Source organism: Lampetra planeri, chromosome 34 (assembly GCF_965212315.1).
Source record: "Lampetra planeri chromosome 34, kcLamPlan1.2.h2, whole genome shotgun sequence".
Lineage (NCBI taxonomy): Eukaryota > Metazoa > Chordata > Hyperoartia > Petromyzontiformes > Petromyzontidae > Lampetra > Lampetra planeri.
The window spans coordinates 8,425,857-8,449,529 of NC_136140.1; the positions used below are offsets into that span (position 1 = coordinate 8,425,857).

The 23,673-nt window shown below is 45.3% G+C and overlaps 1 protein-coding gene across 2 annotated transcripts in view; it reads right to left on the reverse strand.

The window, feature by feature from the left end:
• Positions 1-2,797: 2,797 nt before the first annotated feature.
• The window catches only part of LOC144730097 (neuronal cell adhesion molecule-like), a 62,225-nt gene continuing 41,349 nt past the window's right edge, over positions 2,798-23,673 (reverse strand). For both annotated transcript variants that reach the window (XM_078610656.1, XM_078610655.1), the window contains 11 exons: positions 21,730-21,800; positions 20,887-21,115; positions 18,480-18,595; positions 17,483-17,687; positions 15,856-15,978; positions 14,872-15,048; positions 13,730-13,855; positions 10,864-11,025; positions 9,679-9,810; positions 8,796-8,868; positions 2,798-8,152 (listed from right to left, as the gene is read on the reverse strand). In XM_078610656.1, the coding sequence (XP_078466782.1) occupies positions 7,936-8,152; positions 8,796-8,868; positions 9,679-9,810; positions 10,864-11,025; positions 13,730-13,855; positions 14,872-15,048; positions 15,856-15,978; positions 17,483-17,687; positions 18,480-18,595; positions 20,887-21,115; positions 21,730-21,800 (1,631 nt within the window). In that variant the 3' untranslated portion in view covers positions 2,798-7,935. The remainder of the gene's footprint in view (positions 8,153-8,795; positions 8,869-9,678; positions 9,811-10,863; positions 11,026-13,729; positions 13,856-14,871; positions 15,049-15,855; positions 15,979-17,482; positions 17,688-18,479; positions 18,596-20,886; positions 21,116-21,729; positions 21,801-23,673) is intronic.

Consider the following 23,673-nt stretch of genomic DNA (forward strand, 5'->3'; position numbering starts at 1 on the left):
TTCTACAGTGTCAGATCACGTGTGCAGATAGAGTCATAATTTGACTGCAAGGGCACCGTGTGATGATAATGGGGCGCCAGTGCCCAGCACCCAACCTTCTGATCAGTTCTCCTTGAAGGATTCATTGACTGCATCGTGGAGCAAGCGATCAAGCCACTGCCCATCACATTCAAGCTATTCAGTCCAGACCTGCTTGACCCTCCACGAACTTGAGAATAAGTTGTTCCCCTTTTATCTGGCAACAAAACAGGTGTTAAGTTGTTAAAACACCAAACTGATTACCTTTTACAAGGAATCATGTCTGAATTAACCACAATACTTGTGGTCAGAATGCAAACAAAAACAATTATCTGATAATATATGCATTGTCCTTGAAACTGATTGGTCCACACCAGAGACAGCTTTCTTTTGAGCCTCGTCTCAAACGGTGTTAGACCAGAGGACGCCAAAAGGCGTACAGCACAAAGACAATACACTATCAGAGTAATGAGAGCTCGGGTTGAGCATCCACGTCATGGGACCTCCTTTGCCAGCACCAAAATATGAGAATGCGTTTTCCCCTTTTATCTGGCAACAAAACACGAACTTGTTTTAATTCCCGTAAAAACCAATGTGGGATCGCGCGAGACAATTGGATGAAAAGCGGGGTCAATTGAAGACCGCTTGCGAACACTGTGGAGTTCTGTGGACATTCCAAATCAAATCCTCATCGACAACCCCACGATTGCTATGCACGGTGTTGATCTCCCAAGGAAGCTACGGTGCTACTTCAACCGTTTCAGAACAGCAACAAGTAGCTGGGCACACACCTCCTCCACAAGTGTAGAATTAAAGACGACCCACGGTGTGACTGCGGCCACCCGATCCAGACAATGGACCACGTTGCGAACAACTGCATCCAGAGCCGGCCCAGCCACTAAGCGACCCTTGCAATTGCAAAGGGCCCCGTGGACAGCAGAGGGCCCCCTAGAGTCACTGCTAGCTAGTGGGTGAAAAAAATCATACATCAAAGGGGCCTCCAACCAAATTTTGCTTAGGGCCCCCAAAGGTCTAGGGCCGGCTCTGACTGCATCTGACGCTCGCTCTCCGGCGGACTGAGCAGTATTAGTCGCGCTATTCCTGAAGTTATCGCGTGGCTCACAGACTTAAACTTGGACCTGTGGTTTGCACATACTCGCCATACGCTCGAGAGAGAGAGCGATTCTACCTGCTGCTCGTTGTGAGAGATGAAGGCTCTAGAAATTAACTGTTCTATTAGCTGTTCTATTATGGAAGACACGCCTTGTTATTTAAACAGACGTGAGACGGACAAAAGTGGACGATTGAACGACAACCTAGTAATGGAAACGCTTTATGAAGACATGCGTTGCATTCACCATTGACTTAATCATCAGCCATTTATCCACCGCTGGGTGAATTGCAGCCAACACTCGTGCCATCTCTCCATTTTGTTCATATTTGCGGAGTGTGAAACACAGAACGGTGATGGCACGCGTGAGCAGTCAGGCTCTTTATTTGTAAAAGTTTCACTTTGGCAGGCCTATCCTGTTGAGACGCAGTTTGCATTGAGTCGCTGTATAAATAACAATTGTAAAAGGTGCGCTTTCCAAAGCACGTCACTCTTTTCTTCTTTTCACATCCCATAAGATGCGGTGCTTTGCGAATGGATGGGGGGGGGGGGGCTTCCTGCTGTTTGGAAGCAGCACGCATTTTTGTGTTGGTATGAATCTGTATGTATCCATAGTAGATGTTTTTGGGGTAGATCGCGTAAGTATAAACGTGTCGTTAAACCGGCCACCACCAAATACAGCCAATTAGTAAGGTTTGTCACGTAAGCAGAACATGCAAATTCGTTACTCTACAACACACCGGTGTGCTGTACTCGGAACGAATTGCATACCTGTCAACCCATACGGTTTACCCGCATACTTGTGCAGGGAAATTGAGTTTTCAGGTCCATACGGCATACAGCCGTTTCAATACGGGCAAAACACCCGTTTCTATTCCTTTGTGTTTCTCCCTTGTGATGGTACTTTGTAGGATGGACTTTGAGATTTAATAGGGCACGGCGTGACCAACAAGGTCTTAATTTGTCTGTAATAAGGCAGGGCACTGATAAGGGGTTGACAGGTATGGAATTGGCACGTTTTGTTCACGTGTTTCGTCGGGTGGTGGTGCGTTTAACGACATTTATATTTCTGCGACCTAACCCAAAAACCTCTATTATGGATAACATTGCCCGCGAAAGTCTACTTGTTAAACCAATCTGTATGTATGTTGAACTTTTTTTTCACCATAAGTAGCCAACAGTGCTCACATCGGAGGTGCTGGGGCAAGGAGAAAATCTAAACACAAAAAAGCAGTCCTAAAGGCAAAGGACAATAAACTAAACACAATCTGTTGATTTGAAGCTTTCGTGACTGCAAGGATTCATATTCTTGGTTCTTTCGGTAAAGTCACGTAGAAGGGAAATAATAAAATAATATAAATATAAAAAATTCAAATTTTCTTGCTGTGGATTTCACACCTGATGATGATTGCCTGTGTTGCAGTCGAAACGTCGTGAGAATTTTTATTGCTTTATATTTTTATTATTTTATTATTTCCCTTCTAGATGACTTTACCGAAAGAACCAAGAATATAAACACAATCTATTGGTATTCCAGCCTGCACACCGCCATCCTCCGGTCGTGATGGAGTTTCTCGTCATCTTACAGAACAGTGGATTTGAATGTTGGGCGTAAAGGTGTTGGATTTGAACGGTGCGTGAGAATGAAAGGAGCGGTCGGAGATGAAATTATTTTTATTTGAATATTTATTTATAAACTGTGCATGGGACAAAGTTACGAGCCATTTTTTTTTTCAAATCCAACATTTTGCACGAAAAAAAATGTAGCTAGTACACAAACAACTAACCCCAATAAAATGCTCAGGCTAATTAAGGCAATGTTACCCCACATCACGTACCTAATGTTTAAGCTTATGAAACATCGATGCTTATTAATGAACTACTTCACACAACAGTCCACTTGTCAACCGTATTCAGTTACATCGTACAGCACTGTATGTACACGCAAACTTGGCAATCTGCCGGCATTGATGGGAATTCTGGCGAGTGTTAGTAAAACTTCATAATCGCAGAAAAATAATATATATTTTAAAAATGTCGATTAAAAAAAGAACAAGAGGGAAAACAACAACGGCAACATTTCTTTACAATAAAGTCAGTTCTTCACGAAACAATTTGTCAAATACTTTGGCATCAATAAAAAATAAAATATACAAAATAAATTTACGAATAAACTATGTAACTTTACAATCCAAGCAAGACAACAAAAATTTAATTATACATTACAATATGATAATGACGGGTTCTACTTCACAAATGATAATTGTAAAAAATAAAGAAACGTGGAATAATTGCGCGACGTTGCATACACCAACAACCGAGAATATTTCGACAAATGAACAAAGTAGACCAGACAGTATCTGCTTTTAAATGCAGCAGTGATTTTTTGTTGCAGAGCACATACATGTCCTGCACAAACTAAATCAGAGTGGGACAACAGCTTAAACTAAGTTGTTGCTGTTATTGTTACAGCTCTTTTTTAAAATCTTACTTCATTTCGAACGAATGTGTACCGAGTTCATTAATAGTGGTTTTTACGTACCCTATTTAAGTGTAGGCATGGCACTGAAATCGTTGTTGTACCACGTATCACTAACATGAATCCTTAAGTTTTTGCCAACATAACTATAAAAAGGACCTGATGACTATAAAAAAAAACATGGTATTGAATCACACACTGCATACACGTGCATTGCTTCACACCGATCTCCATAATTTGTCGTAGTGTTCATGTATGTATGTGTGCATATATACATATACACACACGCATATCAAAATGGGCCATGTTTTAATATGGGCCGTGTATACACATCTCCAGAAATATATAACTGGAGAATGATATGGCCGGCTAGGTCCATACATAAATTTAGAATATAGATACACACAAAAAGACTTTCAATGTATGCTCAACCAGACATCATAATTTAACCAACGGTGATACTACAATCATTGTATGCAGTTTTATTTCTCTACCAATTTGGAATTTCTTGGACAAATCAACTACTTAGAATTGTTCTGCCAAGATATAATGGCACAAGCAAGTCATTACAGTGCTGCACCTTTACCAAGGCATTTTAGAGTTGCCCAACTCAGGTCTGGCGTAACCAATAGCTCTCTATGTATTCATGACCCAAGAGAGTGCACACACGTCCTTGTCAATGTAAGCTGCACGCGAATGCAGTGGTGATCCCTGCCTCTCGCGGCACTACTGGCTTCATACCTGCGTACGCAAGAAACTTGCATGCTTTTGATACAGATCATTATACAAACAATTTCCGTGACTCAACCCGGGCATATAGTACACACGCGTATTCGCGGGCGGCAATCAAGCTATGTTACAATGAAACTTGAAAAATATCAAAATGCTACCGAGTGAGTACAAGACAAACGGAACGCCTGGTCCTTTCACATCCCCTTTGTGCTTTGTTTGCAGTCACACAGGAAGCATTTCTACTTTTTGGGAAATGAGACCCAAAAAAACAAAACGCAACAGAAACGTCAACCGCGAGATTTTACCGCAAGCAGAAAATAATCGCGCCGCAAGCATGAAATGAGCAAATAGCACGATCTGGAAAAAGCCAAGCGCAAATTCATCACCGCAATCGAGCGACGTTTGGAGTTGCCGATGGAATACAGCTTCAGAATACGGGTGGCGGCGGCTGCAGCGGCAGCTCCGTGTAAATGTGGCTTCACTCCGAGTAGCACGACCACCATTCCTTGATCAGCTACCTCACAATTGGCCAAATATTAATATTTTCATCGAAGGAGAAAAAAAAAACCTCTTTACATATTTAACCTGTAGAAAGTTTGTTTTGCCTCAGCTGTTAGCAATTCAGAGGGTGGCACTGTGATGCAAAATTATACGGACAAAATTTCGCACGACTCATTATTCTTTTTGGCTTCTGAAGCGCGTTGCTCTCATGCACGTGAGGTTGGGTAGCAGTGTAAGTCGTTTAAATTCTGCAGTTATGGGAAATGACTTTGTATATTAAAGATAGATTTAGCCAGTAAATGTGCATCTCCCATAAAAAAACGAGTAGTTTTTTTTTATTAAGTAGATTTCAACAATTACAAAGTTGACAAATGGTGCCGCTTAAGTTTTTTTTTTAAGTTGCTGCAGAAATGTTACAAAATGTGGTAATTATTTTCAGAAATGTTTAAAAATTTACCCATGAATCAGATTTTTTTGTAACCATGATAAGCCACTTTATTTCCACAGAGCTTAGCAGGCTTTCATATATTTAATTAGTCCTTTTTCAGATTATAAAAAAACAGTGCCAATTTATGTCACGTGATTTTTTGTTCTAAGCTTTTTCTGAAGTATATCAAAGAGGGCAAAATCCAAAGCATGCTTTTCACGCTGGCACTAATATATTCATCTTTTCCAAAACAGAAATTTGCAAGGGTGTCAAAAACACGTTGGAATTTAATTATGGAATCATGAACTTTTATTCAGAATTATTCAAGCTATTATTATGAGAATGTATTATTAGAATGTGTGAAATCTTCATCAGCCTTGGTCAACATCATTGTTAAAAAGGACATCAATTAAAAAGTACGTTAGTACTACCGTTTTAAAAACGCTGTTGTTTTTGGTCAATGCGCAACAGTAAAATGTAACTGCAAAGTCAGCAAAGACGTCTACAGTATTTGTACACAAACCTGTACAAGCAAACATACTGTCAGATGACAGTATATTCATTGCTGTGGCTACAAAACAGACAGCTATTGTGTGGAATGTTTCGTAACAAACGAAGCTGGTGTCTAGAATATCCATATCAGATACATTGATAGAGGCCATGATGTGTTCGGGACATTTTAGGGAAATCGTCACAGGCAATTATAATGTGTTATTCATTTATCATGAGCAACTATGGCATCTTGATATGGCAGTGGCACAGGGTGAATTCTGTCTGGCCATGAAAAAAACATCACTGAAAATTGTATTAAATTAACAATAATTGGTAGTCACATGACGTATGTCTGTGATCTGATTGGTAGCTGGCTTCGCAGTCACCGACTAGGCAGACAGCGGAAATTCAGATTTGTACAACATTTTTCCGCAAAAAGAAAACCAGGATGATTGCCGGAGATGACTGAATTGACATTGCTCTGGTCAGGGATTAGTATCAGCCGTAGATGTCCGGGAGCTGAGGCTGAGATCCAGAAAAGATTTCCGCCCCCTCCTTCTGCCCCCCCCCACCTACCCACACTCTTGACAGTGTGGGGAGGGGAGAGGGGCAGGATCTAAGGCAATGGGGGGAGACCCTGAAAAATATTCCACGTGAGATTAAGCCCTGGCCATAGTGCATCATGACCTGGTGTGTTTGCCCCTGCCAACAACAACTGAGCGCCATGGGTCACGATCCTAAAGGCTCATGCTTTATTCACTGTGGTACTGACAGCTTCACCACTGTGTGGAGATAACCGGTACAGGCACCGGACAAACACAGTTGGGTGCTTCGGAATTCTATTTTATGAGAAACCATGATCTTTAATTTGACGACACACCATTATCTGTTAGCCAAATCAGCTCCGTTAACTCACAGCCTGAAGTGTGGGGGGAAATGTTGTTGGCACGGTGCAAACATTTCTTGTATATTTTCTTCAATTAGTTGGTGTAAAATTAACCAGAAAGATATGTAAATTACCATGGATGAAGAAAGTAACATGCGCACGTTGCTGATTATTGTGTGATAATCGTTATGTCTGTAACAATGCACGGATTCGTCAATTAAAATCAATTGTTACACTCATGGCACCTGCACCGTTGAATCGTGGGCAAGGAAAGTTACCATTTACGCACGCACATGTAGGTTAATGAATGGAAAAAATTAGATATACTACCAAGTAAATGGTAAACACGAGATTAAACAAAACTAATTAGTCTTGAATCAAACTTAAAAAAACACAAATTGTGATTGTGGCCCATTACAATAGTGGGTTGTTGCTACCACAAGCAGGCTCCACGGTTTGCCGTTCCCGCCTCTCGAGTTGACGATGATATACTGGGGAGGTGTGGCCCATTAGGGTGAATAACAGACTCGGCGTGGTATAAAATATATAGCGATGTGCCTTTTGGCAACATGGCAAAGGTCACCATCGCTTCCCTCCCCCTGCTCGAGCAGCCGATGCACTCAAGTAAAGCTTCACCTTTGTCAGAACGATAGCCGCAGAGCCAATCGAAAGAGGCCTTTAATGTAACACATTTTTCTTTCTTCAGCTATAATGGAAACACGGTTTCGAGAAAGCAGGGGAGGGGGGGGTATTTAATAATATTAATAGTATTAAAATGGGAACAAATGTTCCCATTCATCATACATGGACGTTAAATGATAAAAATGTATTTTAAATTCGTGTAGTGCTCAAGGGGGGATGCTATGAAAAACAACTGGAGCTCTATGCCCCAGGCCTAGGACCGTCTGATATTCAAATGTGTAAAACGCCCAAAACGAGAAGCTCTTGCGTTTGACGGATGCCGTGTCAGCAGAGGGTGTAAGATGCGGTGGCTGTGGAGAAAAGGACGTCCTCTGAATACCGGATGAACTGACCTCAAGCGACACCCATGGAGAAAAGAAAATACCACTTCCCCGCGATCAGCGCGCGCGCACACTCGCACGCGCAGCAAATATTCCTCGTGTTGGGGGAATTAGCTACTACTCGTCTATCCAATTTTATTAATTTTAATTAGTCTCCTGCCCAGCCAGTGCTCCCTCCCCACCGCCTCCCTCCCGTGATCCCCTCGTCCCTTACCCCCACCCCCTCCCGCCCCGTTGCGTTGCCGATCGATTGCGAGCGGCGGCTCCTCAGGCGACCGTGGTGCCGTCCGTCACGGGAGACGTGGCCTCGGATCCGGTCACCTTCTCCTTGCTGCCTCCGTACTGGCCGATGAAGGAGCCGTCCTCGTTAAACTGGCCCTCGACGCCGTCCCCGTACTCCGCCAGGCTGTCCTCGCTCTCGCCGTGCTTCACCTCCCCGTCCAGCGACGGCTGGCTGCCCGCCAGCGGCTTCTCGTCGTTGTCGCTGGAGAGGCGGATGGCGGAACGGGCAGGGCAGGGGGCAGACAGACGGGGTTGCCGAGAGGCAGGGTGAGGTGAGGTGGGGTCGGGTGGTGGGGGATGCGTGGGAAGGTTTCGGAGAGGCGGAGAGAGTGTGCGGTAAAAGAGGTCGGGGGGTCAGGGTGAGGTTTGGCAAGAGGAGTGGAGAAGATATTGCAAAGAGGACAGAGATTGGTGGGAGAGATGGACACGGGGACGGGATAAACAAATGTAATTTCACGTCGGGGGCAAATTCAATTGAGAGATGCACGATAGGCGTCGGTTTTGAGAAAACCATCCGTGTTTTCTCGCAAAAGGTTTCGTACCGCATGGGAATAATTGATCAGGCAGGGGATGAAGGCAAGCTTTGAACGGAAGTTGTTGAGCATTCATAGTCAACAGAGATTGCATGGGAGGATAGATTTGTTCCTGGTCCGAGCTGGTTTAACCCATTTCCTTTGCGAGCTGCTTTATTTCCATTGAAACGTACCTTTCCAGTGTTCTATTTCCCCACGTGTTCGCAAATGGTAAAAACACATTGTGTTATTAGAATAATAATTGTGACACACAGAAATAAAAATACAGGCAGACAATGGCACGATGACCGCACTTGACTCTGCGTCTCATACCTGTATTCACCAAACGTCTCCTCCTTAATTGGTTTAGCTTCGGGATCAACCCGGGCATCCTCCTTATCTTTCACTGCAAAGATAAAGCGATGGGAAAGTGAATTAAACACGCACGTGTCAATTGAGATGAGCCTCAGAGCACTGAGCGGATATAGCTGAGATTCTGGGTTAAAATTTCAAATTTCAGCCGCCCCTGATCAAATTATGTCCTTAAGTGTAGCCAGTTGATGGCCTTAGTCTGGTGACCAATGAATGTGCAAAAGCAAAGCAGTCGAAATTATCCATCTCTGCGAATATACAAGAGACAAATATATACGATTGATTAGTCCAAACGACTAACATATCTCTGTAGCAAAGCACGTGAGAAGGTTCTGCCTTCACGCAAAGCATGTGGATAAACACAGAGGTCACTTGAAGGCATCTCATAAGTAGTTCTGTCACATCTGCCTCCACAGGCCATTCTCCAGCAGCTGGGGGCTCTCCGAGAGCTTCAATGGACATTGTTTCTCATGACAGGCGATGCTCGTACAGCATGCTTGGAATTAAATCGTGGAGAACATCAAAATGCACACTTGCACGGCGTAGGGTTTCCACCAGTCCCAGTTTTCCCACGATTATCCTATTTTCTAGGCAAATCTGCAAGTCTTCATGGGACACTGACAGTCCCGTATTTGATCGATTGCGTAATAAAATAATAACACACCGCACATGACGATGCATTTCCATTTAGTGATCGACTTTTCTGGCATCGTGATACATTCTTCTTCTCCCCTTGTGCAACAAAACCAATTGCTCTCGCTCGACCTCAATAACATCCACGCAGCTCGAGTCGCACTTTCATCCACAGTGCAATCGAAGTGGGGTGTTCGTTGGCCACCCTCACCGGAGTACTTGCCACCCTTGTTCCTCTTGATGAAGCAGATGATCAGGAGGATCATGATGAGCAGGACCACGGCACACATGAGTGCAATGAACCAGGCCTGCGTGGCCACATCGAGAGGCCCTCGCCGGTATCCTGCCAAGGCGACACCGCAGGAGCGTAAATCAACAAAGCAGCAGTAGCCAGCCGTAGCAGCAGCAGTAGCAGCAGCCGTAGCCAGCAGCAGCAAGTAGCAGCAGCCGTAGCCAGCAGCAGCAAGTAGCAGCAGCATCGCCCTTAAAACCATCACCACCGCCGCCATATAAAAAATTCGGCATCATCGTCATCAGCCATGATCAATCCACGACTTGATAGCGGCCTACCCAAGCTGTCACCGTCTGTAAGGGTTCTTGCCATGTTATAATAGACCGAGCACTTGCACACTGCTTTTTGTGTTTAGTTTGTTGTCCTTCCCCCACACCTCCGATGAGCACGGTGGGCTATGTACGGTGCTTCGAGATGGTTCTCCAGGAAAGGTGCTCTGTAAGAATAAATGTATAACTTCACGTATTATAATAATAATAATAATTATACTACTACTACTACTACGGTGCGGATTCGAATAATGCACAGCCCTTTGTCAAGCCCCTGCTGGATATAGACCTCCCTACACCACATCCGTCATGGGCAGGGGTCGCAAACCTGCAACTCCAGAGCCTCGTGCGACGGCTCTTGAAGGACTGCAACGTGACTCGTTACTTATTAAGGACCCACCACCGTCTCGTATTCACCACACAGTGCATTGCGGCTCTTGAAAAATTGAGTTTTTTTTTTTTCCACCGAATTTGAAACAAATGGCTCTTCTTGTTGTTTCGGTTTCCGACCCCTGGTCACGCAGATTGTTTGACCATATAATGTTTCATTTATTTTATTATTTCCCTTCTACGTGACTTTACCGAAAGAACCAAGAAGATGAATCCCTGCAGTCACGAAAGCTTTAAATCGAAACGTTTGACCATACTTCACCACGCTGGTTGGTGAAGGGGGATTACGGGGCCCAGCACCCGGTATAGCCATCGCCCTCCACCGGTGTGAGCCCGTTGCCTGGAGTCGAACCCAGGTGACCGAGTTCAGCGCGTGAATGGCGCGCGGCACCACTGTCTTACCGTTCACCCCCGTGTGCAGCGTGGGCTGTACGGTTCACTCTACCTCTGCCGGTGGTCTCAATGACGTCCTCGGAGCTGATGGTGTGCCCGTGCTCGTTGAAGGCTACCAGGCGGATCTGGTACTGGCTGCCCGGGGACAGCCCGTCCAGCAGCAGGTGATTCCTGGACGAACTCACCACCGAGTGATTGCGCCACCCGCCAGGGCCTGTTCATTCAAACAACGCGCTCATTAAGGACGGGGGATCTGCATGTACAGTGGCGCGTGATGAACTCTTTCGAGATCCGAGACGTCTGCAAGTTGCAGGGTGGGATCCCGTTGACCTCGGAACGCGCAAGTGGTTAGCGTTCACTTTATTCGGAGAGACATTATGCTCACCGCAAAGAACTGTAGCGACACGACCACACTCTATGATAGCTGGCACCAAGCTGTGCCACACGCCCTCCCACATGGCCTTGTGGGTGCCTCGGTACTGATAAAGTGACTTTAGTTTTTCTTCCGGTTCCGTTATGATGATATACACGTATGCACACGTACGTCATCAGAGTGGGAAAGCGTTAAATGCCCCAGCAACTCAAAGTGCCTTGACATCCCACCTCAACTCAATATATCCAGTGCCATGCTGCTGTCGAGTCGAGGGAACTCCCCGTGGCAGCTGTCCTTGTGCGGCACAACGTGTACGCATCACCGGCCTGCAAACGGTTCTTGTTTGACGAGGTGTGAATTTAATTGCATAAGTTAATCCAGTATCAGTTATATATTTTAAATGTTCGTATACGAGTCGTTCTGTGTTTTCTCTGTGTGTCAGTTGGCACCCTGGACACCCTTGTAGATTAGATATTCCATCTCAAGGGATTTTCCAGGTAACAAATACTTAAAAATGGGAAGTAGTCTGCCGTATACGCATTTATAAATTAAGTAACTTGCGAGTCATCAAATTTGACTAATTTGGATCATGATGCCAGCACACATGGCCTACTTCAATGGATTTGAATTATTGTTGCCATTAAGAGAGTGATAATGGGGGACTCATAGTCTAGGGGAAAGCCCATACATGGGGTCCCAGAGGCAGAAGGCAGCAGTGAATATTGATGACCATACTGTACCCATGAGCCCTAATGAGGAATAAATCTGTCTAAAGTTGTCTGTTCCGCCACTGCCTGGTAGGACGGCTACATTATACACTCTTTGAGTTAGTGGTTTAGACCGCAGGGTAGAGAGCATTACACATGCCATGTGGTGGTCGTGTGACATAGATGCAAGGCATGATGGGAGTCGCATCTTGCTGCTGTTTGTGAGTAGCACACTTTATTATAGCTGTTATTTCCAGTTGTTTCTAGATTTGAAGTTTTCGTGACTGCAAGGATTCATATTCTTAGGTTTTTTCGGTAAAGTCACGTAGGTAAAAAATTAAAATTAATAAAAGTAAAATAAAAAATAAAATAAAAATCACGACGTTTCGGAGGCAACACAAGCTTCCGTCTTCAGGTGGAACCGTCACAGCACGTAGCAATCGTGCTGTGATGGTTCCACCTGAAGACGGAAGCTTGTGTTGCCTCCGAAACGTCGTGATTTTTATTTTATTTTTATTTTACTTTTATTAATTTAAATTTGAATTTTTTACCTATGTGACTTTACCGAAAAAACCTAAGAATATTTCCAGTTGTGTTTTACTGCTGCTCAATCTACCGAACTTGTATTTTTTTAGTTTTTATTTCATCGTTTGCCTCGGTGTGTTGTTTATGTGTTGAGATGTTTTAATTAGGATTGAAACATTGCATGAACTCAATCTTTTTGTAAATTGTTGGCACACACTCATTGCATCAGAGTGTGAGAATGCAAATCCGAGTTAAAACAAAAGAAATGCTCACGCGTCTGTGTCTTATTGCGACTGTAACAAAAAGCTTACTTCTGCATGCAGTGACACGTGTCTGTAATCCTGCCATTTGGGGGGCAATGGGTGGTAGATCGTGCAGGTTTGTCAAACTGTCAAACCCACTGGGCTGTGCGGTGGCCAGGAAACAGCAGCGCAGTAAAGGGTTTAGTGAAGTCTCTGTCACAACCTTATTCAGTCAGTTTTTTTTTCCGACAAGACCCAATGAGCTAAGAAGCTTTTTTCCAATGGCAACCCGCCCATAGCGGCTGATATACGGTATCAAGGAAGTTACCAGCGAGGGGGAGAGTTGACAAAGGGCTGCGTAGAACAAATGCAGGGAAATATTACGAACGCGACTAATACATGGTCATAAATTATAACAACAACAACAACCAGAGATATGTACAATGGAAATCTCGTAAGCAATGCAAAGAAAACATTACGGATGACACAAGTAAGATGACCTCACTAGTATCATTGTTTATTATGGTTCCCTATCACATGCCAAATCCTTGTTCATGGAATATGCCAGATATTACAAACGAGGCTCCTCTTGAAAAGAATATATTTGAGACTCTGTGAGGATGTCCTAAACAAATTAAGGGCATTATTAGCACGACGACGATGATTGTTGCTACTATTTTCCTGACGCCGTTCTAAATCAGACAACAATCACCGTATTCTTGGTTCTTTCGGAAAAGTCACGTAGAAGGGAAATAATAAAATAATAAAAATAAAACAATAAAATTCGCACGACTTTTCGATTGTGATTGCAACACAAGCAATCATCATCAGGTGTGAAAACCACAGCTGTCCGTGGTGCTGACGTTAAAAAAAAAACGCCAAATTTTTCAAAATTTATTGCTGTGGTTTTCACACCTGATGATGATTGCTTGTGTTGCAATCGTAACGTCGTGAGAATTTTATTATTATTTTTATTTTATTTCATTATTTCCCTTCTACGTGACTTTACCGAAAGAACCAAGAATATGAACACCCTGCAGTCACGAAAGCTTTAAATCGAAAAATAATCACCATGTTTGTCCCGGAACTGGATGAGGTATTCGGACGCGGACTGGCCCACTCCCGGCACCCACGAGATGTTCGCGTACGTGTCGCCACGCGTCGTGTTCATACTCAGCAGTACCGGCGCGGCCGGGGCTGTTAACAAAACAAACACACACACAATAACAAGAGTTACAACAACAACCAGCTCCACTAATAGTTTCAGAAAAAAAAATATTCCCATGGCACATGTTAACAAAGTAATTATCCGCTTAATGGTACACATCCCCAAAGCGCTGCTCATCCTTGGAATAGCAGGAAGCAACCGCAAGCTACAATTCCATCGCTCGCCCACATGAGCGATGGGGAACGACACCCAAGTGCACCTCCCCCCTCCTCCTCCCCCCTCTTGCGACCGTGGGTGGAGGCGCGAGGGCTGGGTTGTGTAAACGACAGCTCTTCCCAGAGGTGACTCTCACTGCGGGGGCGTGTGATTGTCAGAGATTCGTTTCATACGGAGGGAGGCGTCACGCTAATGTCTCTTGCCGAGGGAACGAAACCCACCAAGACCTCCTCCGTGTGAAGAACCTTCAATCTCATCGCGTAGCCCCGCCGGCCCCCGAGACGGATGGTGAGCACATCATCATCATTAGTACATTCAAAAAGTCCAAGTGATTAACTGCTTAAATGAGCATTGAGGCAATGCCCATCTTCCGTTTACAGCCTTCAGCCAGTGACGGAAATTCCACATTCCTATGGCAAGGGTGAGTCTATGCATAGGACCACCACTGTTGACTTTCCCACAAAGTGTTACTCATTTTAATAACCCCCAGCCAGGATTCGAACTCGCAACCTTCCCATTGCGAGTAGCGCGCTCTACTGCTAAGCCACCTGGTCAGACAAATGTCACAACTACACACAGGTGCATTTGCTATTCGTGCCAATCTTGTAGCGTAACGCTATCGCGAAGGCGCCGTTTCACGCGGTCGGCAGCGGTATTTCTCCGTGTTCTCACAATTGGGTGCTTTTCAGGCGCCGTTTCAAATCCGGGAAAAAATGTCGACCGTTGTTTTGAACCACGTCATGACATCTGGTAACGCCCACTGTGGCTAATGCACCCAGAGTATTAACCAGGGGCGGCCGCGGGGCTCAAACCGTGCGCCTCTACTTACGGATTTCCAGAATGGTCACGGCCTCCTCGGTGAGTATTTTCCCGGTGCCGACGCTGGTGAAGGCGGCGATGTAGAACTTGTACTTGGTGTAGGAGTCGAGGGATTCCACCCGCAGCTCGGAGACGTTGGCAAAAAGCTCTTCCCTGTGTAAGGTGCCCAGGTTCTGCGTGTTGTTGACTGCTCACCCCCATGCAATACACATACACACACAACAGCAGCAGAAGCAGAATGAATATTGCTGGGGCGGATATATAAGAGGTACAGAAAATCTCTTTTACTTGTGGAATAAAATGCTGCCGCTGTGAGATTAATGGGTGGTGGTGGAGAGACTGCAGCAATGATCATTGGTATTGTACTACGAGACGGCATGACTCCATCATCTACAACATGGCTGTACATTAATAGCAGGCTGTACGTTTGAAAGTGATGAAAGTGATGAATACATGTTAAGTAGCCAAATGGCGCATCATCCAAGAACTCCCTCGTAGAGAAGGGGGTAGCTTTTTTTACTGAACTAACTAACTTTTAATTTTAGCAGGTAAGCCTCATTGAGCTATCTTGCTCTTTTTCAGAAGTGACGTAGCCACAAATGATAGCCGAATGAAGTGGCTTATCACATGGAAATGTATAGCAGCCAAATACTCTAAGCGCGTGTTGATTCTAAATGTGGAGGGAAAAACCGGAGGAAACCGGAGAAAAGCCAACGTGGCCATGGGGAAAGCAGAGCACGCAAACTCCAAATATACAACAGGCATCAGGGTCGGGATCGAACCCATGACATCCTGCATACCAGGCAAGAGAGGTAACATCCTGCCACTGCGGCGTTTCTAGCCACTGTAAGCACTGCTCCACCACTCCACCTCACTATTTTTGCAAACAAAGTCAGAGTTTAAGCACAGGTGTGTGTGTGTGTGTCATTACACAAGTGAGAATCTGCTATGTAGTACATTATACTTTTTTGTTATAAAGACACAGTGTACTTACTGTTCTGATATTGGACGATGTATCCTGTGAGGATTCCATTAGGATGTGACGGAGGGTCCCATGCCAGCGTTATGGAATCAAAGTCCTTTTCTGGAACTCTTAGGTTAGTCACCTGGCCCGGCACTAAAACAACATAATGTGGAGGGAAAAGAACAGGGTCAATGTGACCTCTGCCGTCACCTTCACCGCTCTCTTGATAGCCATAACCTTCGTACGCACCATTAAGTCCATTTCCATTATCGTCAATCATTAAGTCTTCTTCGTCTTCATAATACAAATTCAGTTAATCACCTTCAACATTATGAATATGGTTTGCCAATGATCAGTTGTTAGCACACTCCCTTGATCTGCAAGGCATATCATTAAACATGAAAACTATGAACTTATGAATATGTAAGTTAAAATACTCATGAATATCAGTGTCCTTGAATAATGTTTGCATACGGGCAAAATAACACGTGTTGGTAAATTATGGGAGGCGTTATTTTAACAATAATTAAACATCTTGCTTTTTAACTATTAAAAATGTATGTTTCAAATGGTATAGTTATTCACTCACAAACAGCTATAATTGTATGCAGTACACAACTCCATTGGTAGACTGATTTCTATGAATGGTAAAGGCAGAAAGTTGGCAAAAGAACGATATTCCAATGACCCACAATTTTTTTTTATACCCAGGCTCATGAAGAGGAACCATCCAGATTTAATCAATAAGGTCCGGGTGATACATTTCTGGGCAAAAAAGCCATGCTGGAAATTGAAACCGCTCTCTACTGCATCACAAAATATGACCTCAAGTACCTACATATATTAAACAAAAATATTGTCAAAATAAAAAAAAATAAGATCAAATTCCGGATTAAAATTGTGTGAAAATGTGCTTTGTTTACTTTCCCATTTAAAGACTTATGCGGACGATAGGTTTGCGTGTCCGTGTTGAGGTCTCAGTGAACCATGGTCACAGGCCGACTGGGGAAGTCCTCCGAGTGTCTCTGGTCACCGACCCCAACCTCGCCAAACAAAAATACCCACAAAGGACCTCGACTACGGACTCAGCTCCAGCTTAACAAGAACTGACCTACAACACGGGCTTAGGACCGTATCTCATACCTGCCAACCCATACAGTTTACCCATATTCTTGTACAGGAAAATTGAGTTATCAGGTTCATACCGCGTACAGCCGTTTAAATACGGGCAAAAAAAAAACATGTTTTATATTTGTTTGTATTTATCTCCTGTGATGGAACTTCATAGGATGATCGTTGAGATTTATAAGGGCACGGGGTGACCAATACGGTCTGAATTGGTCTGTAATAAGGTAGGGCACTGATAAGGAGGTTGACAGGTCTGGTGATGGGTGAGACGAGAAAGCCTGGTAAGGTCTGAGTCCTCTAAATGGATGGATGGAGGAATTGTCAGAGCGAAGTTCACGGAAATAAGTGACCGTGATAAGGGGTTGACAGCCATGGTATCTTCACACCGGCAGTTGCGTCGCGTCATTGTCCGTCCCACTTAGCCCGATACGAATCGCAAAGCGGCCGTCGGACTCTCTACCGACCAGCGGTCGGGACAAAGCGCACACGACGGGGCCGAAGTTTCGGCGAGTCGCGTCGCCGCACCCACCTCCTTCGGGCATCTCGACGCGCAGCGCGTGGCTGGCGGGGCCATCCCCCTTGCCGTTGAAGGCCTTCACCTCCAGCTCGTAGAGGCTGAACGGCTCGAGCCCCGGCACCACCGCGTGGCTCCGGTCGCCCGGGAACACGAGCACCCTCCACTCCACGTGGCGCCGCCTCCTCTCCTGCAGGCCCCTCAGCTTGCGGTAGAAAACCTGTGCCAGGCAACAAGCCACCATTCTCATACGTATACTTGCTCCATCTCTATGATTTGTTTCCAAGTGCCCGTTTCCCCCACCCCCCTCCCCCCGGTTCTCATCCGATCGGTGGATTCGTTCATAATAGAGGTTTTTGGGTTAGATCGCGTAAATATATCAATGTGTCGTTAAACCCGTCACCATCCAAAACACAGCCAACTAGTAAGGGTTGTCACATAAACAGAACGTGACAATTCGTCACTAGTACAGCACATTGGTGTGTTGGAGAGCAAAGCCACAACATTTACAATCTGTGTACGACGTTTCGCCAGTAATTACAACCAGCTTCATCAGGCGACAGCCAGACTGGTGGAGAAGTCCACCTGTTTCGTTCCTTATATAGAGGCGTAGATGTGGTGACCACGCTTCTGCGCTCTTGCGCAAAGTGGGGGGGGGGGGGGGGGATTTAACGAGTCAACGTACATTCTGCATGTGCATTACGCCGATTTGTTTATTGTTTGTGTATTGTTTTCTACAGTGGCTATCGCACGTGTCCTTCACGGGCATTCATTTTATGATCCTTGTTTCCCACTCACTTATCTCGTCGAGTTGTGGAATTAAGAAAGTGAAGTGATTTGTAAGTGCGCTTGTTCGATGCATTGAGCACAGGTTCCCTGGTGAGCGAATGCCACAGCGGAGTGCTTGCTGAGTGCGCAACCGATGGGTTAAGCTGTGGCAATACGGGGCCACCTTTTTTTCCTGGATCGATGGCTTGAAGCCCAGGCACTTTGGGAGGCGTTCCGGTATTACCTTGTAGCCCTTGAGGTGGCCCCGCACATCATGGACAGGAATGGGGTCCCAAGTGAGCTTCAGGACAGTGCTGTTCACCACCGCAAACTTCACATTCTTTGGGGCACTCTTCGGGACTGAGAAAGAGAACGGCGCAATGAAAGGTATGTAACTGCCACCCAAAGATAGATAAAAACAATGCGTGAATAACAACAACGAGGCTAAAGTCAATAGGTTATCACAGCCGCTGCAACTCATGCCACCATATGGCACTTGCATTTTTGCAGTTAGTCAGCTAAACTATTTCTATTTTGGCCAGCCATAGCCCACTAAAACATATTTTTTTTTGAGAAGTGACCTGGCCGCAATTGATAGCTCAATGAAGTGGCTTATCATGTGGAAATTTACAGGAGCCAAATACTCGAAACGCATGTTTCTAAATGTGGAGGGGAAAACCGGAGGACCCAGATAAAAATCTACGCGATCACGGGGAAAATATACAAACTCCAAATATACAGCAGCATGTGTCAGGGTTGGGATCGAACCCACGAACTCCTGTATACCAGGCGACATAGTACACATCTCGTCACCGTGGCGAAATTTTAACTACTTCTGAAATATTTTGGTAATGGACTTTGATCAATTTGGCCAGTTTTCAAGAGTCCTTAACGCCAATACAACTGTATATTAATGTTTGATGCACGTTAGATCAATGCCCTACCCGCCATCCACCACCCCCTCCTACCCCTGCCCCACGATTACGGATGGACAGAACTAATGCATAGATGCTTCAAGCATCGTTGAAAAGCATGAATACTGTTCATCAGCAATGGGATTCAGAGTATGCAAGATTATTTTGATAACTTCGCAGGCCAGTAATTTTCATTAAAGCTGGCACACATTCTTTAACAGTGATGGCAGATGGCTGGTATGAATGTTGGGTATTTTAAACTTTGATCTTGGCAGCGTAGCACCGTGTGTGGCTGGTTGTTTAAACACTACGAATTGCGGCGTGAATTATTTTTAAATCCTTTATATTAAGTTTGCTTGCTTGCTTGCGTGCTTGCTTGCTTGCTTACGACCGTGCAAATCTTTCGGTAGTTTTTTAATACACTTCCCGTGATCCAATCGAGCTGACATTTTCCATACAAACTCGTTGTGCGTGAAAACTAATTTTCGTGAAAATTTTTTTCCAAAATTTTACACTGTTTAGGGAAAAAAATTTCAATATTTAATTACCAATTGCTTAATGCTGGCAGACAATCATCTGACCCATAGGTGGCAGCCATCTCAAGCCAGAGGACGAGAGGACTCTAGCCGCCATGCATATAAAGGATTTAGAGTGAAAAACTTTGTTTTTACGGGTTAATTTTTTTCTTGCTGCATCACCCATGAGGCTGCTGCAAGCCCGTGATGACGCACACCATCAATGCGCCGAGTATATCGACTGTAATTAGGAGAATTATCGGCGCTAAGCGGTGACATGCGCCCATGGCCTCGTGGTAGCGCGTTCGCCGCTTGTTGCAAAGGGGTTCACGGTTCAAATCCAGCGGCCACCCTGATTATTACCGAAGGTGATAATAACCATGATAATCCTATGTGCGTCTGCTTCATAGTGAATGCTAAAGAGCCCCTCATATCATTCGCAAGAGTAGGCCATTGTGTGCTGGCGTTAGGGTCCAAATTTGCAAAAATTCTAACATTTCTCGCAAATTTCCCAATTGTCTGCATCAGCAGCAGACCATGCTTTCCCACCTGATGACGGACGCTTGTGTTGCGCCCGAAACGTCGTGATCTATTTTATTTTATACCTACGTGACTTTACCGAAAGAACCAAAGAGTATGGATTCCTGCAGTCATGAAAGCTTTAAATCAAGATTATATAGAGCAATCATCGCCCCCTACTGGTAGACTGTCACATGTAACTCGTGCAAATGAGACTATCCCTGGTCTCGTGAATTCTCAGCTGGATAAACAACAAACTTGAAACTGGCAATTTGAAACTCAAGCGCTCATCATCCTCTTACTGTGGGACAGACTGATGGATATAATGCACAAATGATTTCCACCATAGTTGAAAAGCATACAAAAGTTAAATGCAATGTTTTAAAAGTGGCGGGACCCATTGCTGGCTTGAGCATTTCACCCCACTGTGCACTTTGCGATCGGTATTCTCTCGTCTCCTTTTTCTTTTCTCTCTTTCTCTATATCATCTCTCTTTCATCTCTCTTTCCTCCGATTTTCTTTCCTGCCTTAGATCATCACAGCTCACGGTTCAGATGCATTCATCTACACCGAACGCGCCATTCCTTGTGCATCCTTGTGTTTTTTTTCGTTTACACACACATATATTCTTCGTTGAGAAAAATAACTTACAAAAAACAACAACAACAACAACAACACGCAAAGTATCAAAGTGACGTCTCACAATCCTCTCCGGAGTGGCCGACGATGGGCATCGGCTCGGGTCCCTCCCCGAGGTCGTTGATGGCCTGCACCTTCACTTCGTACGGCACGAACGTCGCCGTGTCGTTCACGAGCAGCCGCGAAGCGTCGGCGCCGAGCATCGCCTCCTCCCAAGGCTCGCCCGTGCCCTTGCGGCGCCAGTTCACCTTGTAGCGCAGGTTGGGCCCATTCCGATCCAGGTGCTTGAGAGGCTTTTCAGAGGGGGGGGGAGGGGGGGGACACGGTGCAAGGTTCGGGTGACCGTGCGTTAATACGTTGACCCTCTGCCCACATGACTTGCTTGCTCACTAAACTAAAATATATATTTTGTTTTACCGGGTGAGGCCCACTGAGGTATATAGCTCTTTTATTTTCAGAAGCGACCTTGGCCGCAAATGATAGATCAACGAAGTGGCTCACCACGGTGGAAATGTATAGGTGGCCAAATACTCTCAACGCGTGATGTTGATGCTAAATGTGGAGGGAACAACCGGAGGACCCGGATACAAATACACGCGACCACAAGGAGAGAGACATGCAAACTCATAATATATCAGGCATCAGGGTCGCGATCGAATTCATGACCAGGCGAGGTAGTTAACATTTTGCCACCGTGGCACCCACGTGGGGCCCACACGCGTGTCACAGGATCACACTCCATTGGTGTTGTCCACATCCATCTACTGTGTTTACCAGCTAAGGGTTTATGCAAATGACTCAGTGGTAGACACTGAATAACTTTACGTGGGTGTTTTCTTTTTTACGCAAATACAAATGTATTTAAGGTTTACAGAGAGCATCTGAGTAATGACCACATGAGCTCTACCTCCCAAGCAATGACCATGTTGTCCGGTTCAGATCCTTCCCCCGTTACTCCGACGGGTGCTATGTCAGGCACTGAAAGTAAAAAACAAAAGGTGTAATAACAAAGCAGACGTTATTAAACTTCGTAAAATTCACATTTGCACTTCGATCTTTCAATTAAACAAGCACTCCATGGTAACCAACGTAATGCCTACTCCTCATGCCTCGTCACACCACGCTCAACAAATGAACCACACGGCATTCACGCAGCAAACTGCACGTCTGCATCTCACAGGTAGCGCTCGTTTTGAGAATTCCTTCGGCAACGCAGATCGCAAATGTGTCGCTGCGTTCCTTGCACCAACACGTCTATGAACATATAAAGTTGCATTTAAAACACGTTTATGGTAAGCACAAATATGTATACACATCAGCATGAATGTTGCACCATTAGCACTATATTAAGGTTACGGTTTAAAGGGTATATCAAGATATTAAGGAGATGGCATATGCAAAAGGTTAAACAGTGGTGAGCTACCCTTAGGGCATGCGCACACAGCATTCCCCAGTGATTGAACAGGACATTTCAATACAGCCTTGTCAACCTAGGCGGACATACCAATATGTTCCGGGAACCAATGTGGACACACGGCAAACTGTGTGCTTAAATACGTCGCGCCGATAGGCCCCGTTAACCAGGACGGACGCGGCAATATGCGCGATTGAGAGGAACAACGTCCGTGCACCCGATCGGCGGAGGCAGGTACGACACATCCCTCGAGAGCAATCGAAGAGACCAGCGCCAATGCGTCCCGGTAATTGATGCAGACACGTGGCGGCAATTCCCCCCCACCCCCCCCCCCCCTCCCGGCTATTGGGATGACGGGGGCCGATAATGCGCGAGCGATCAGAACGCGACAACGACCAAATAGCGCGACAAGACGAGACCGATCCTGTCGGATGTTGGAAAGTCAAGCGGGGGGGGGGGGGGGGGGTTGAGCTTGGGCGGTGCTTGGATGGGCGATCACCGCCGCGTGCCAGGCTGTCAGAGGCAGCTGGGGGAGCCTGCAGGCTGCGTCGTGGTCAGCGGAGGGCAGTGCACGGCAACTCGCAGTCAATCTGCGCTTCTGCGCTCCCGCGTCTGTGCTGCCTAACCTCGCAGAATCGCGCTGACCAGCGTGCGTCAAGTGCGGTCGAATAGCCCCTTTCATCCAAATGAGCAGTTTTTACAAATTACTCGCGAATTACTTAATTGGCAAAACCCACGTAGCAACTTCGCCCCCTACTGGCAGTCTAATGCCCTTTAGGTGGCCAGCGCTGTGCTGCGTAGACCTTGTACCGTACAGGGACAGCTGCTGCTGGGGATCCCCTTGGCTAGACTGCAGGAGGACCACGGAATGGATGAGGCGTGACAGAGGACGCTTTGAGTTGCCGAGTCATCTCAGCCAGGGCCACGACTAAACTAAAACTAAACTTCGATTTAACGCTTTCGTGACTGCAGGGATTCATATTAAGTCCCGTAGAACGGAAATAATAAAATAATAAAAATGAAACAATAAAAACCACAGCAAGAATTTTTTCTTGCTGTGGTTTTCACACCTGATGATGATTGTTTGTGTTGCAATCGAAACGTCGTGAGAATTTAATTGTTTAAATTTTATTATTTTATTATTTTCCTTCTACGTGACTTTACCGAAAGAACCAAGAATATAAAACTAAACTATTTTTATTTTACCAGATAAGGCCCACTATTTCAGAAGCGACCTGGCCACAAATAACAGCTCAGCATAGTGGCTTATCACGTGAAAATGTATCGCAGACAAATACTCTAAATGCACGTTTCTAAATGTGGAGGAAAAAACCGGAGGACCAGGTGAAAAAGCCACGCAACCACGGGGAGAGAGACAGGCAAACTCCAAATAGACAGCAGGCGTCACGGTTGGGATCCAACCCCACGACCTCCTGT